Here is a 16997-nt window from a genome sequence, read left to right on the forward strand (position 1 = left end):
CCTCCGACAGCGCGGCGCTCCCTCAGTACTGCCCCTCTGACAGCGTGGCCCTCCCACAGTACTGCCCCTCTGACAGTGCGGCACTCCCTCAGTACTGCCCCTCCGACAGCGTGGCGCTCCCTCAGTACTGCCCCTCCGACAGCGCAGCGCTCCCTCAGTACTGCCCCTCCCACAGTGCGGAGCTCCCTCAGTACTGCCCCTCCGACAGTGCGGCGCTCCCTCAGTACTGCCCCTCCGACAGTGCAGTGCTCCCTCAGTACTGCATCTCCAACAGTGCGGTGCTCCCTCAGTACTGCCCCTCCGACAGTGCAGTGCTCCCTCAGTACTGCATCTCCGACAGTGCGGTGCTCCCTCAGTACTGCCCCTCCAACAGTGCGACACTCCCTCAGTACTACCCCTCCGACAGTGCGGCGCTCCCTCAGTACTGCCCCTCCAACAGTGAAGCGCTCCTTGAGTACTGCCCCTCCGACAGTGCAGCGCCCCATCAGAACTGCCCCTCCGACAGCGCGGCGCTCCCTCAGTACTGCCCCTCTGACAGCGTGGCCCTCCCACAGTACTGCCCCTCTGACAGTGCGGCACTCCCTCAGTACTGCCCCTCCGACAGCGTGGCGCTCCCTCAGTACTGCCCCTCCGACAGCGCAGCGCTCCCTCAGTACTGCCCCTCCCACAGTGCGGAGCTCCCTCAGTACTGCCCCTCCGACAGTGCGGCGCTCCCTCAGTACTGCCCCTCCGACAGTGCAGTGCTCCCTCAGTACTGCATCTCCAACAGTGCGGTGCTCCCTCAGTACTGCCCCTCCGACAGTGCAGTGCTCCCTCAGTACTGCATCTCCGACAGTGCGGTGCTCCCTCAGTACTGCCCCTCCAACAGTGCGACACTCCCTCAGTACTACCCCTCCGACAGTGCGGCGCTCCCTCAGTACTGCCCCTCCAACAGTGAAGCGCTCCTTGAGTACTGCCCCTCCGACAGTGCAGCGCCCCATCAGAACTGCCCCTCCGACAGTGCGGCACTCCCTCAGCATTGACCCTCCGACAGTGCGGCGATCCCTCAGTACTGACCCTCCGACAGTGCAGTGCAGTGTTCCCTCAGTAGTACCCCTCCGACAGTGCAGCGCTCCCTCAGCACTGCCACTCCGACAGTGCAGCGCTCCCTCAGTACTGCCCCTCCGACAGTGCGGCTGTCCCTCAGTACTGCCCCTCCAACAGTGCAGCGCTTCCTCAGAACTGCCCCTCCGACAGTGCGGCACTCCCTCAGTACTGCCCCTCCGACAGTGCGGTGCTCCCTCACTACCGCACTGAGGTGGAATGAAGGTTTGACCCGAACGTTATGGCAACTGTCTGACAGAATTCGAGATTCTCTGGTAGGTCATGCGATGCCTAAACTCTGCAGGAAGCAGCATGTCAGAGGCGAGAACGCTGCAGGGCCAGTCTAATGAGCTACCGATACACGTGAGTGGCTTTGTTAATCATCTCTTGGGAAGTGTGAGATGCTGGCAACGCCGGACTTACTGTCCATCCCAGGTTGCCCTGGCAACCGCATAGCTTCTGGGTCGTGACCGAGGCCTCAAAAGTCAACGACGGTGTGGGACTGGAGTCACATGTAGGCAAGAAGGGGAGTGGTAGAGGGACCTGCCCAGATACAGGAGTGTGAGAGAGAGCTTAGAGGGACCTCCCCAGATACAGGAGTGTGAGAGAAGGTTTAGAGGGACCTCCCCAGATACAGGAGTGTGAGAGAGGGGTTAGAGGGACCTCCCCAGATACAGGAGTGTGAGAGAGAGGGGTTAGAGGGACCTCCCCAGATACAGGAGTGTGAGAGAGAGGTTAGAGGGACCTCCCCAGATACAGGAGTGTGAGGGGGACCTCCCCTGATACAGGAGTGTGAGAGGGGTTAGAGGGACCGCCCCGATACAGGAGTGTGAGAGAGGGGTTAGAGGGACCTCCCCAGATACAGGAGTGAGAGAGGGGTTAGAGGGACCTCCCCTGATACAGGAGTGTGTGAGAGGGGTTAGAGGGACCTCCCCAGATACAGGAGTGTGTGAGAGGGGTTAGAGGGACCTCCCCAGATACAGGAGTGTGAGAGAGGGGTTAGAGGGACCTCCCCAGATACAGGAGTGTGAGAGAGGAGTTAGAGGGACCTCCCCAGATACAGGAGTGTGAGAGAGGGGTTAGAGGGACCTCCCCAGATACAGGAGTGAGAGGGGGGGTTAGAGGGACCTCCCCAGATACAGGAGTGTGAGAGAGAGGTTAGAGGGACCACATAGATACAGGAGTGTGAGAGAGGGGTTAGAGGGACCTCCCCAGATACAGGAGTGAGAGGGGGGGGTTAGAGGGACCTCCCCAGATACAGGAGTGTGAGAGAGGGGTTAGAGGAACCTCCCCAGATACAGGAGTGTGAGAGAGAGGGGTTAGAGGGACCTCCCCAGATACAGGAGTGTGAGAGAGAGGGGTTAGAGGGACCTCCCCAGATACAGGAGCGTGAGAGAGAGGGGTTAGAGGGACCTCCCCAGATACAGGAGTGTGAGAGAGAGGGGTTAGAGGGACCTCCCCAGATACAGGAGTGTGAGAGAGAGGGGTTAGAGGGACCTCCCCAGATACAGGAGTGTGAGAGAGAGGGGTTAGAGGGACCTCCCCAGATACAGGAGTGTGAGAGAAAGGGGTTAGAGGGACCTCCCCAGATACAGGAATGTGAGAGAGAGGTTAGAGGGACCTCCCCAGATACAGGAGTGTGAGAGAGGGGTTAGAGGGACCGCCCCGATACAGGAGTGAGAGAGAGGGGTTAGAGGGACCGCCCCAGATACAGGAGTGTGAGAGAGGGGTTAGAGGGACCGCCCCAGATACAGGAGTGTGAGAGAGGGGTTAGAGGGACCTCCCCAGATACAGGAGTGTGTGAGAGGTGGGTTACAGGAGCAGATGCAGATCTTGAACATGCCTAAGCTCCTGGTGGAATGGCCTTTAGCTTCATGGGGAGTTGGGAGTTGGATATCTTGTCAGAACACAACAAACAAAAGAGAATTTACCAGCATCGACACCAAGTCCTGGCAGGTAATAATTTCACCAACAACTGACGTTGTGTTTGACAAAGTGAGAGAACCGGATAATAACAGTGTAGAGGGATTACAGGACAGAATCTTCGAATCACACTCATCCTGACGCAGCGGGTGAAATGAGAACACTTTGTCTCCTCTTGTATAATTAAACGACAGTCTTTAAAAAGCAGAGATAAAAATATACAAGGGTGTGCGGACACTGTTTGCTCTTAAAGGAGCCAAGCCCGTTTGAGAGATTTTGGGGAGATTGCACCCTATCGCGTTCCAATCCCTGCTCCTTCGCGATGGGGAAGTGACGTGGGTGGAGGCTGGGCGCCTAGGTTTCTGTGTGTGTGCATCCTCTGTAAGCTTGAGCTCCTCCAAAGCTCTGCTGCCCCGTGTCCTAACTCGCACCGAGTCCCGTTCACCCATCACCCCCTGTGCTCACTGCCCCGTGTCCTAACTCACACCCAGTCCCGTTCACCCATCACCCCCTGTGCTCACTGCCCCGTGTCCTAACTCACACCCAGTCCCGTTCACCCATCACCCCCTGTGCTCACTGCCCCGTGTCCTAACTCACACCCAGTCCCGTTCACCCATCACCCCCTGTGCTCACTGCCCCGTGTCCTAACTCACACCCAGTCCCGTTCACCCATCACCCCCTGTGCTCACTGCCCCGTGTCCTAACTCACACCCAGTCCCGTTCACCCATCACCCCCTGTGCTCACTGCCCCGTGTCCTAACTCACACCCAGTCCCGTTCACCCATCACCCCCTGTGCTCACTGCCCCGTGTCCTAACTCACACCCAGTCCCGTTCACCCATCACCCCCTGTGCTCACTGCCCCGTGTCCTAACTCACACCCAGTCCCGTTCACCCATCACCCCCTGTGCTCACTGCCCCGTGTCCTAACTCACACCCAGTCCCGTTCACCCATCACCCCCTGTGCTCACTGACCTACATTGGCTCCCGGTCCAGCAACGCCTCGATTTTAAAATTCTCACCCTCGTGTTCAAACCCCTCCATGGCCCTCACCCACCCACCCCCCCCCCCCGAGATCTCTGTAGTCTCAGACGCTAGATTCAAACTGCGATAGTGAATCTTCAGCCCATTTTAAATTCCACCCGATTTTCAGTAAGAAAGAACTTGCATTTCTCCAGCGCCTTTCACCGCCTCAGGACGTCCCAAAGCTCTTTACAGCCAATGAAGCACGTTTTGAAGTGTGGTCACTGTTGTAATGTAGGAAACGCTGCAGCCAATTTGCGCACAGCAAGCTCCCACAAACAGCAACGTGATAATGACCAGATCATCTGTTTTAGTGATGTTGGTTGAGGGATAAATATTGGCCCCAGGAGACCGGGGAGAACTCCCCCTGCTCTTCTTCGAAATAGGGCCATGGGATCTTTTACATCCACCTGAGAGGGCACACGGGGCCTCAGTTTAACGTCTGATCCGAAAGACGGCCCCTCTGACAGTGCAGCGCTCCCTCAGAACTGCACCTCCGACAGTGCAGCGCTTCCTCAGTACTGCCCCTCCGACAGTGCGGCGCTTCCTCAGTACTGCCCCTCCGACAGTGCGGCATTCCCTCAGTACTGCACCTCCGACAGTGCGGCGCTTCCTCAGTACTGCCCCTCCGACAGTGCGGCATTCCCTCAGTACTGCCCCTCCGACAATGCGGCGCTCCCTCAGTACTGCCCCTCTGACAGTGCGGCACTCCCTCAGTACTGCTCCTCCAACAGTGCGGCACTCCCTCAGTACTGCTCCTCCAACAGTGCGGCGCTCCCTCAGTACTGCCCCTCCGACAGTGCGGCGCTCCCTCAGTACTGCCCCTCCGACAGTGCGGCGCTCCCTCAGCACTGCCTCTCCGACAGTGCGGCACTCCCTCAGCACTGCCCCTCCGACAGTGCAGCGCTCCCTCAGTACTGCTCCTCCGACAGTGCGGCACTCCTCAGTACTGCCCCTCCGACAGTGCGGCGCTCCCTCAGTACTGCTCCTCCGACAGTGCGGCGCTCCCTCAGTACTGCTCCTCCGACAGTGCGGCGCTCCCTCAGTACTGCCCCTCCGACAGTGCCGCGCTCCCTCAGTACTGCCCCTCCGACAGTGCGGCGCTCCCTCAGTACTGCCTCTCCAACAGTGCGGCGCTCCCTCAGTACAGCCCCTCCGACACTGCGGCGCTCCCTCAGTACTGCCCCTCCGACAGTGCGGCGCTCCCTCAGTACTGCACTGGGAGTGTCAGCCTGGATTTTATGCTCAAGTCTGTGGAGTGGGACTCAAACCCACAACCTTGAGACTCAGAGACGAGAGAGTGTTGCCCACTGACACCTAATTTTAATGATGTCCTATTTGAAGATGGGTTGCTGGAACCAGAATGCAGCAGTTACCTCCCTTAAAATCGGGAGAACACCAAGATTGAAAAGGGCAAGAGAGATGAGGTAACCCAGCACTGGTTCGCCCACACCAGAATCGGATATTAATAAACCTGCTGGTTGTAAGAGGTCGAATCCAAATCAAACTCTCTTGCAAAGTTCCCTAAACAGTTGGAGACGAGTGTGGATTCGCGGAGTGCCGTTTCCTACTGGCAGGTCTCCAGAAGTTCCAAGCTGTTCAATCCCTGGTGTCGCAATGCTACAGGACTCAGCAGAACGACAGATGTCAAGTTGCTGTTATTCCCAGTTTTTGCCGTCAATCCTCCCCTGCTCCGGATCTCGCGTCACATGCCAGTGCTATAGTGTGCAGGAGCAAAATTACACTTCAGGAGCGAGAGGGCGGGCAGATCCACAAATCCAGCCCTGTGAACACGCCCAGGAAATGGCCAAGTCTCGTTCCTCTCAATCTCCGGATCTCTCTCTGTCTCTGAGACTGGAAAGCATCCAGCCTGATGCTGCCATGCGTTAACCAAGTGTGTCCTTGCACAGGATACACAGAAAGCTCGCCTGCAGGTACAGCAAGCAATTAGGAAGACAAATAGCATGTTGGCCTTTATTGCAAGGGACACTGGAACAGTTCCCATGGATTCGAGGGTAGCTAATGTAAACCCATTATTCAAAAAATGTGGTAGAGAGAAAACAGGGAATTATAGACCGGTAAGCCTGACATCGGTAGTGGGGAAAATGCTCGAGTCCATTATAAAAGATGTAATAGCAGAGCACTTGGAAAACAGTGACAGGATCGGACAAAGTCAACATGGATTTACAAAAGGTAAATCGTGCTTGACTAATCTACTGGAATTTTTTCAGGATGTAACTGGTAGAATAGATAAGGGAGTACCAGTGGTGTATTTGGACTTTCAGAAGGCTTTCGATAAGGTCCCGCATAAGAGATTAGCGTGTAAAGTTAAAGCACATGGGATTGGGGGTAAGGTACTGACTTGGATCGAGAACTGGTTGGCAGACAGGAAGCAAAGAGTTGGAATAAATGGGTCTTTCTCCGAGTGGCAGGCAGTGACTAGTGGGGTACTGCAGGGATCGGTGCTAGGACCCCAGCTATTCACAATATATATTAATGATCCAGACGAGGGAACTCAATGTAATATCTCCAAGTTTGCAGACAACACAAAGCTGGGTGGGCGTGTGTGCTGTGAGCAGGATGCCGAGAAACTCCAGTATGATTTGGACAGGTTGGGTGATTGGGCAGATGCAGTATAATGTGGATAAATGCGAGGTTATCCACTTTGGTGGCAAAAACAGGAAGGCAGATTATTATCTGAACAGCAATAGATTGGGAAAAGGGGAAGTGCAACAAGACCTGGGTGTCCTTGTGCACCAGTCGCTGAAGGTAAGCATGCAGGTGCAGCAGACGTTTAAGAAGGCAAATGGTATATTGGCCTTCATAGCGAGAGGATTCGAGTACAGGAGCAAGGATGTTTTGCTGCAGTTGTACAGGGCCTTGGTGAGACCACACCTTGAGTATTGTGTGCAGTTTTGGTCGCCTTATCTGAGGAAGGATGTTCTTGCCATGGAGGGAGTGCAGCGAAGATTCACCAGACTGATACCTGGGATGGCAGGAATGACGTATGAGGAGAGATTGGGTCGATTGGGCTTATATTCACTGGAGTTTAGAAGAATGAGAGGGATCTCATTGAAACTTATAAAATTCTTACAGGACTAGACAGACTAGATGCAGGAAGGATGTTCCCGATGGCGGGGAGTCCAGAATCAGGGGTCACAGTCCAAAGATAAGGGGTAAGCCATTTAGGACAGAGATGAGGAATTTCTTCATCCAGAGAGTGGTGAACCTGTGGAATTCTCTACCACAGCAGGCAGTTGAGGCCAATTCATTAAATATATTCAAGAAGGAGTTAGATATATTTCTTAAGGCTAAAGGGATCAAGGGATATGGGGAGAAAGCAGGGACAGGGTACTGAATTTGGATGATCAGCCATGATCTCATTGAATGGCGGAGCAGGCTCGAGGGGCCGAATGGCCTACTCCTGCACCTATCTTCTATGTTTCTATGCTAAGGGGGTTTGAGTACAAGAATATGAAAGTCTTGCTACAATTGTACAGGGCTTTGGTGAGACCACACCTGGAGTACTGTGCATTTTGGTGTCCTTATCTAAGGAAGGATATAATTGCCTTAGAGGGAGTGCAATAAAGGTTCACTAGATTGATTCCTGGGGTGAGAGGGCTGTCCTATGAGGAGAGATTGTGTAGATTGGGCCGATACACTCTGGAGTTTAGAAGAATGAGAGGTGATCTCATTGAAACATAGAAGATTCTGAGGGGGATTGACAGGGTAGATGCTGAGAGGTTGTTTTCCCCTGGCTGGAGTGTCTAGAACCAGGGGGCATAGTCTCAGGATAAGGGGTCGGCCATTTAAGACCGAGATGAGGAAGGATTTCTTCACTCAGAGGGTGGTGAATCTTTGTAGTTCTCTGCCCCAGAGGGCTGTGGAGGCTCAGTCGTTGAGTATATTCAAGGCTGAGATCGACAGATTTTTGGACTCTCGGGGAATCGAGGGATATGGGGATCGGGCAGGAAAGTGGAGTTGAGGTCGATGATCAGCCATGATCTCATTGAATGGCGGAGCAGGCTCGAGGGGCCGAATGGCCTCCTCCTGCTCCTAATTCTGATGATCTTATGTAACTGATACCTCGATGATTTCTCGAACTCAGGACAATGTTTGGGTTGATTTTCATGTTAGACAGTCAGGAAGAGAGTCCATCTCTGAAGTAATGGCCCTTTCTCGTTGTTCCTTTCTGTTTTCCAGGCAAATTCGCCTCCCGTGATCGTGAACACAGACAGCCTGGATGCTCCGCCTTACGTAAGTCGGATTTGTTCCACCAATGCATCCATGTTTCTGCCGGGTGCGCTGGGTGTTCGCATGTTCTAGTACATACGTGTTGGATTATTAATCATGCCCGGGCTCAGAGGAGCATGGCAGCTGCCCCAGTGTGGCCTTTCCGTTCCTGATGGGCAAATTACGGCCAGTTTGTGCGGGCGTGGATTGAGACTCAGTGAACGCTTGCAGACGGGCAGCGTTGAAATCCATGTACCAGCCATGAAAGGACGAACTACAGACCTGACCCGCAGCACATAGCTTGCCAGCTCTGTTGGCAGAGCTGGGCTGGGCTGGGTTGGGTTGGGCTGAGACAAAGTGACAAAGAAATATGTGCTCGCTGACCTACATTGGCTCCCGGTCCGGTAACGCCTCGATTTTAAAATTCTCATCCTGGTTTTCAAATCCCTCCATGGCCCTCGCCCCTCCCTATCTCTTTAACCTCCTACAACCCTCCGAGATCTTTGCGCTCCTCCAATTCTGGCCTCTTGCGCATCCCCCGATTATAATCGCTCCACCATTGGCGGCCGTGCCTTCAGCTGCCTGGGCCCCGAGCTCTGGAATTCCCTCCCTAAACCTCTCCGCCTCTCTCTCCTCCTTTAAGACGCTCCTCAAAACCGACCTCTTTGACCAAGCTTTTGGTCACCTGCCCTAATATCTCCTTATATGTGGCTCGGTGTCAAATTTTGTCTGATAATCGCTCCTGTGAAGCACCCTGGGATGTTTTACTACGTTAACGGTGCTAAGGATAAGGGGTAAGCCATTTAGGACAGAGATGAGGAGGAATTTCTTCACCCAGAGAGTGGTGAACCTGTGGAATTCTCTACCACAGAAGGCAGTAGAGGCCAATTCATTAAATATATTCAAGAAGGAGTTGGATATATTTCTTAAGGCTAAAGGGATCAAGGGATATGGGGAGAAGGCAGGGACAGGGCACTGAGTTTGGATGATCAGCCATGATCTCATTGAATGGCGGAGCAGGCTCGAGGGGCCGAATGGCCTACTCCTGCTCCTATCTTCGATGTTTCTATGTATAAATGGGAGTTGTTGTTATGAGGGAAAGTATTTGGAAAAAATGCCTCCTAGTCATTGTATTGGACGTCAGGCTGGACTCACAGTAAAAATAAATTCCCAGCCGCTCGTTCCCTAAGTTTCTGAGTGAGATGCATGACATCGTCTCCTTTGTATGACAGATCAACGGCACCGATGGAGAGATTGAGTACGAAGAAATCACGCTGGAGAGAGTAAGTGACTTGTAATCTTTCAAACTCTAATCAACATATTATTGCTCAAAACAGCTGCCTTCATTTCTAGAAAATTCAATGTGAGCAAAACATGATAGATCACACAGTGGACCCTACGACCAACTCCCTTGCCCAATACACATGCATTCTTTGTAGAGGTCTGTACACCATCTATTCTGCTCTTCCGGCATTCATTATGGTTCAAGAGCCACCAATACACAGCCTGTCCCACTCTCAGATACCAGCTCCTCCATTACCCTCACACAGCCTGTCCCACTCTCAGATACCAGCTCCTCCATCACCCACACACAGCCTGTCCCACTCTCAGATACCAGCTCCCCCATCACCCACACACAGCCTGTCCCACTCTCAGATACCAGCTCCTCCATCACCCACACACAGCCTGTCCCACTCCCAGATACCAGCTCCTCCATCACCCACACCCACACAGCCTGTCCCACTCTCAGATACCAGCTCCTCCATCACCCACACACAGCCTGTCCCACTCCCAGATACCAGCTCCTCCATCACCCACACCCACACAGCCTGTCCCACTCTCAGATACCAGCTCCTCCATCACCCACACACAGCCTGTCCCACTCTCAGATACCAGCTCCTCCATCACCCACACACAGCCTGTCCCACTCTCAGATACCAGCTCCTCCATCACCCACACACACACCCTGTCCCACTCTCAGATACCAGCTCCTCCATCACCCACACACAGCCTGTCCCGCTCTCAGATACCAGCTCCTCCATCACCTATACACAGCCTGTCCCTCACCTTTGCAATGCTGCGTGTTGTGAGGAACTCCAGCTGCTCATTCCTACTGACCCTGGATTACCTCCACGGCAGCGACTTGACCCCTCGAGCTGCGGATTCCGAGGCAAGCCTGCTGCCACTGAGCCGAGCTCTTCCCTCGACGCTTGCCTAACTCCGCAGTTGCTGTGTTCTGCCTTTTCCCAGGGGAACTCCGGTCTCGGATTCAGCATCGCCGGAGGGACAGACAATCCGCACATCGGAGACGACCCGAGCATCTTCATCACCAAAATAATCCCTGGAGGGGCCGCAGCCCAGGACGGCAGGCTCAGGTATGTAGAGGTTTCCAGTGGGCCGGGCATTCACTGACTGACCATTGCGCCAATCTAACGTGTGAGAATAACTGCACCGGTAGAAGGAAATTCAGTATGTGTTTGTGTGTGCTTCTACATAAATACTTCTCCATATGTGTGTCGAGGGAGCTTTACTCTGTATCTAACCCGTGCTGTACCTGCCCTGGGAATGTTTGATGGGACAGTGTAGAGGGAGCTTTACTCTGTATCTAACCCGTGCTGTACCTGCCCTGTGAGTGTTTGATAGGACAGTGTAGAGGGAGCTTTACTCTGTATCTAACCCGTGCTGTACCTGCCCTGGGACAGTGTAGAGGGAGCTTTACTCTGTATCTAATCCGTGCTGTACCTGCCCTGGGAGTGTGTGATGGGACAGTGTAGAGGGAGCTTTACTCTGTATCTAACCCGTGCTGTACCTGCCCTGGGAGTGTTTGATGGGACAGTGTAGAGGGAGCTTTACTCTGTATCTAACCCGTGCTGTACCTGCCCTGGGAGTGTTTAATGGGACAGTGTAGAGGGAGCTTTACTCTGTATCTAACCCGTGCTGTACCTGCCCTGGGAGTGTTTGATGGGACAGTGTAGAGGGAGCTTTACTCTGTATCTAACCTGTGCTGTACCTGCCCTGGGAGTGTTTAATGGGACAGTGTAGAGGGAGCTTTACTCTGTATCTAACCCGTGCTGTACCTGCCCTGGGAGTGTTTGATGGGGACAGTGTAGAGGGAGCTTTACTCTGTATCTAACCCGTGCTGTTTATACATTCATGGGATGTGGGCATCACTGGCAAGGCCAGCATTAATTCCCCATCCCTAAAGGTCTTCTTGTAGTTTCCTTTAGCGGTTTGATACAACTAGCTCGCACATTTCAGAGGGCAGTTAAGAGTGAACCATGTTGCTGTGGGTCTGGAGTCACATTTCGGCCAGACCGGGTAAGGATGACAGATTTCCTTCCCTAAAGGACATTTGTGAACCAGATGGATTTTTACGACAATCCTAGCTTTTTATTCCAGATTTATTTAATTAACTGAACTGTAATTCCCCAGCTGCCGTGGTGGGATTTGAAGAGCACTTCAGCTAGTCCTGCTCCCCCGCCCTTTCCCCGTAGCCCTGCAATTTTTTTTTCCTTCAGGTACTTATCCAACTCTCTTTTGAAAGCCACGATTGAGTCCGCCTCCACCACCCTTTCAGGCAGTGCATTCCAGATCCTAACCTCTCGCTGCATGACATAACTCGTGTCATTTATGTAGAAAGGACTTATGAAATATACTGGGCGGCCTGCTGGTGGCGCTGTCCAGGGAGAGTATAAATACTCGGGCATGGGCCCAGCTTGCTCAGGGAAATTTTGTAAACAGGAACTAGTGAAGGATAACTAGACTTCTATGTTGTGAAACAGTCGAGTAAAGCCTTGTTTAATACTCTGACCAAGTGCCTAGTAGGTTTCTTACGTCAATTTAATCGACTGTTTCATAACATGGAGGTCTAGTTGTGTCCTTCACTAGTTCCTGTTAAGAATGTCCTGCGCAAGCTGGGCCCATACTCTCCCTGGACAGCGCCACCAGCAGGCCGCCCAGTATATTTCATGTCCTTTCTACATAAATGGCACAATTTATGTCGCTGCGTAAAAAAGTTTTTCCTCCTGTCGCCTTTGGTCCTTCTGCCAATCACCTTAAATCTGCGTCCTCTGGTTCTCGACCCTTCTGCCAATGGGAACAGTTTCTCTCTCTCTACTCTGTCCAGACCCCTCATGATTTTGAACACCTCGATCAAATCTCCCCTGCTCCAAGGAGAACAACCCTAGCTTCTCCAGTCTATCCACGTAACTGAAGTCCCTCCTCCCTGGAACCGTTCTGGTCAATCTCTCCTCCCCGACACTGCTGCAGGAGTGGAGTCTCTACTGTGGGGCTGTGAGTGAGAATTCCTGCCCTTCAGGATGGGTGAACGAGGGAAGATGCTGAAACATAGAAACATAGAAGATAGGAGCAGGAGTCGGCCATTCGGCCCCTCGAGCCTGCTCCGCCATTTAATGAGATCATGGCTGATCATCCAAATTCAGTACCCTGTCCCTGCCTTCTCCCCATGTCCCTTGATCCCTTTAGCCTTAAGAAATATATCCAACTCCTTCTTGAATATATTTAATGAATTGGCCTCAACTGCCTTGTGTGGTAGAGAATTCCACAGGTTCACCACACTCTGGGTGAAGAAATTCCTCCTCATCTCTGTCCTAAATGGCTTACCCCTTATCCTTAGACTGTGACCCCTGGTTCTGGACTCCCCCGCCATCGGGAACAGCCTTCCTGCATCTAGTCTGTCTAGTCCTGTTAGAATTTTATAAGTTTCAATGAGATCCCCTCTCATTCTTCTAAACTCCAGCGAATATAAGCCCAATCGACCCAATCTCTCCTCATACGTCATTCCTGCCATCCCAGGTATCAGTCTGGTGAATCTTCACTGCACTCCCTCCATGGCAAGAACATCCTTCCGCAGATAAGGTGACCAAAACTGCACATAATACTCAAGGTGTGGTCTCACCAAGGCCCTGTACAACTGCAGCAAGACATCCTTGCTCCTGTACTCGAATCCTCTCGCTATGACGGCCAACATACCATTTGCCTTCTTAACCGCCTGCTGCACCTGCATGCTTACCTTCAGCGACTGGTGCACAAGGACACCCAGGTCTCGTTGCACTTCCCCTTTTCCCAATCTATTGCCGTTCAGATAATAATCTGCCTTCCTGTTTTTGCCACCAAAGTGGATAACCTCGCATTTATCCACATTATACTGCATCTGCCATGCATCTGCCCAATCACCCAACCTGTCCAAATCATACTGGAGTTTCTCGGCATCCTCCTCACAGCACACACGCCCACCCGGCTTTGTGTCGAGGGAGCTAATCAGCCTGAGCTCCCGGTGTTGATTGCTGTCCTGCGTGCGGGCGGAGGGCCCAAGGCTAGCTGTGATCCTCCCGTGGCGGAATAAACCTGTTGGCGCCCGAGAGGCTGGAGACACTCATGAAGCACGACAGCCTCAAAGAGGTCCCGCAGGGTGACCAGCCCGTGTGAATGAGTCTGGGGAGAAGGAGGGGAGAGGAAGTAGTGAGCCCAGGGTTACTTAGGAACAGGAGGAGGCCATTCAGCCCCAGGAACCTGTTCCGCCATTCACTTCGGTCATGGCTGATCTGTATCTTAACTCCATTTACCCGCCTTGGTTCCACAACCCTTAATACCCCCTCACCCAGCAAAAAATCGATCAATCTCTGCCGGAGGTCTCCAGCGGAGTCTGAGGTGTTTGTGGTGTTGCTCGATTTTTCTGGTGTCCTTGTGCACCAGTCACTGAAGGTAAGCATGCAGGTGCAGCAGGCGGTTAAGAAGGCAAATGGTATGTTGGCCTTCGTAGTGAGAGGGTTTGAGTACAGGAACAAGGATGTCTTGCTGCAGTTGTACAGGGCCTTGGTGAGACCACACCTTGAGTATTGTGTGCAGTTTTGGTCGCCTTATCTGAGGAAGGATGTTCTTGCCATGGAGGGAGTGCAGCGAAGTTTCACCAGACTGATACTTGGGATGGCAGGAATGACGTATGAGGAGAGATTGGGTCGATTGGGCTTATACTCGCTGGAGTTTAGAAGAATGAGAGGGGATCTCATTGAAACTTATAAAATTCTGACAGGACTGGACAGACTAGATGCAGGAAGAATGTTCCTGATGGCCGGGGAGTCCAGAACCAGGGGTCACAGTCTAAGGATAAGGGGTAAGCCATTTAGGACAGAAATTAGGAATTTCTTCACCCAGGGAGTGGTGAACCTGTGGAATTCTCTACCACAGAAGGCAGTGGAGGCCAATTCATTAAATATATTCAAGAAGGAGTTGGATAAATTTCTTAAAGCTAAAGGGATCAAGGGGTATGGGGAGAAGGCAGGGACAGGGTACTGAATTTGGATGATCAGCCATGATCTCATTAAATGGCGGAGCGGGTTCGAGGGGCCGAATGGCCGACTCCTGCTCCTATCTTCTATGTTTCTATGTTTCCCCACACTGGGCTGTTTGGCAAGGGTTTGCTGACTTCTGCAGTGGGGTTGAACTGACAGAGCTTGCTTTCATTGTGTGCGGCAGGGTGAATGACAGCATTCTGTTTGTCAACGATGTGGATGTTCGGGAGGTGACGCACAGCACGGCTGTCGAGGCGCTGAAGGAGGCCGGTTCCATCGTCCGCCTGTATGTGATGAGGAGGAAACCCACTGCGGAGAAGATCATGGAGATTAAACTGGTCAAAGGCCCGAAAGGTAACGGCCACGTACGGCGATGAGACACCACCGCAAACACCGGAGCCAAAGGTTTACAGTGTACACCGCTGAGCCTGTTCCCCCATCCCCCCACCCTCCACATCCTGGCTGCTGTTTACCGTTCTGCACCACGGCCTCACCACTCTCTCGCCTCCGAGTCACAGGGTCGTGGGTTCGAGCCCCACTCAAGAGACTTGAGCCCCATAATCCAGGCTGACACTCCCAGGGCTGTACTGAGGGAGCGCCGCACTGTCACACTGAGGGAGCGCTGCTCTGTCGGAGGTGCCGTCTTTCTGTTATGACGTTAAACCGAGGCCCCCTCTGCCCTCTCAGGTGAACGTAAAAGATCCCACGGCCACTATTTCGAAGAAGAGCAGGGGGGGAGTTCTTCCCGGGGCCAATATTTATCCCTCAACCAACATCACTTAAAAAACAGATTATCTGGTCATTATCACATTGAACATAAGAACATAAGAAATAGGAGCAGGAGTCAGCCATTCGGCCCCTCGAGCCTGCTCCGCCATTCAATAAGATCATGGCTGATCTTCGACCTCAACTCCACTTTCCCACCCGATCCCCATATCCCTCGATTTCCCCTGGAGTCCAAAAATCTATCGATCTCAAAGACTCAGCATCCACAGCCCTCTGGGGTAGAGAATTCCAAAGATTCACCACCCTCTGAGTGAAGAAATTCCTCCTCATCTCAGTCTTCAATGGCCGACCCCTTATCCTGAGACTGTGACCCCTAGTTCTAGACTCTCCAGCCAGGGGAAACTACCTCTCAGCATTGACCCTGTCAATCCCCTTCAGAATCTTGTATGTTTCAATGAGATCACCTCTCATTCTTCTAAACTCCAGACAGTATCGGCCCATTCTACACAATCTCTCCTCATAGGACAGCCCTCTCACCCCAGGAATCAATCTAGTGAACCTTCGTTGCACCGCCTCCAAGGCAAGTATATCCTTCCTTAGATAAGGAGACTGAAACCTCAAAACCCATTGCTGTTTGTGGGATCTTACTGAGGAGGTTTATTTTTCCATCAATCTGGTGAGTCCTTCACGCCATTGAACAGTTATAACATCCCAATTATAGAGCTGCTGAAATTGTGCGTTAATTAGTTGATTTTTTCCACTTTTGTTGGGCGTGTAGTTCCAATTGCACAATTCTGGAATCCCCAACCAGCAATTAAACCATCCACACCTTCAGCAACTGTGAGCTCAGTCCCCTCGCTGTGCGATTCTGTTAACACAGCGAGGGTTTTCGATGATCCTGTGAAGATCCCACCCATAATCGGATGTTCTAGGAGCTAGAGATTTGCTGACTGGTGTTAGATGCAGAGTGAAACCTGCCCCAATCCTGTTCCCAATAACAGCGCCAGTTAAAAACATTTCCATTCCCCACTCCCACCATCAAGGCCTGTCTGAGTGAGACAGCCAAATGTGTGGCCACTTCTCAGTGTAGATCTGTCATAAGTGGGACCTCTGGGGCCCACTCGCCAACAGAGTGAGGGGACTGTCGCCCTCGTCGCCCAGGGCTGGAGTCAAACCCACTCCCTGGCTGTGAAAGGAATATGATCCAAGCCGCCCAGGCCCCAGACTACAAAACCCAAAACCCAGACCCCAGCCCCAGTTCACAGACCTCAAAACCCAGGCCCCAGTCCTCAAAACCCAGGCCCCAGTCCTCAAAACCCAGGCCTAAAAACCCAGGCTCCAGGCCTCAAAACCCAGGCCTAAAAACCCAGGCTCCCGGCCTCAAAACCCAGGCCCCAGTCCTCAAAATCCAGGCCCCAGGTCTCAAAAACCAAGGCCCCCAGGCCTCAATTCACAGGCCCCAGGCTGTTTGCACCAGAACACACCTAAGATCAACTATCATGCTTCATGATGCCCAACTGGTCTGCACCCACTCTCCCAGCTCAAGGCCCAGCTCATTGACGCTATTTCCGGCGGGTCTTGGCCATTTCCCCCCTGTTTTATTTCGGTAAGGTGGCCGACCATAACTGTCGCCATGGTGACAGAATGGCTCCCAGCAAAGCCGGGGGTTGCCAACACCTCCAGGATTGGCCTGGAGTCTC

General features: G+C 52.8%; 1 protein-coding gene across 2 annotated transcripts in view; it reads left to right on the top strand.

Moving 5' to 3' along the window:
* Window positions 1–16997, top strand: part of LOC147091124 (disks large homolog 4) — a 683309-nt gene that overhangs the window by 635970 nt on the left and 30342 nt on the right. For both annotated transcript variants that reach the window (XM_085977591.1, XM_085977592.1), the window contains 4 exons: window positions 8231–8284; window positions 9493–9543; window positions 10511–10635; window positions 14756–14925. In XM_085977591.1, the coding sequence (XP_085833717.1) occupies window positions 8231–8284; window positions 9493–9543; window positions 10511–10635; window positions 14756–14925 (400 nt within the window). The remainder of the gene's footprint in view (window positions 1–8230; window positions 8285–9492; window positions 9544–10510; window positions 10636–14755; window positions 14926–16997) is intronic.

This window comes from Somniosus microcephalus, unplaced genomic scaffold, assembly GCF_052327205.1.
Source record: "Somniosus microcephalus isolate GS21.2 unplaced genomic scaffold, FLI_Smic_1.0 unresolved_chr4, whole genome shotgun sequence".
Classification (NCBI taxonomy): Eukaryota; Metazoa; Chordata; class Chondrichthyes; order Squaliformes; family Somniosidae; genus Somniosus; species Somniosus microcephalus.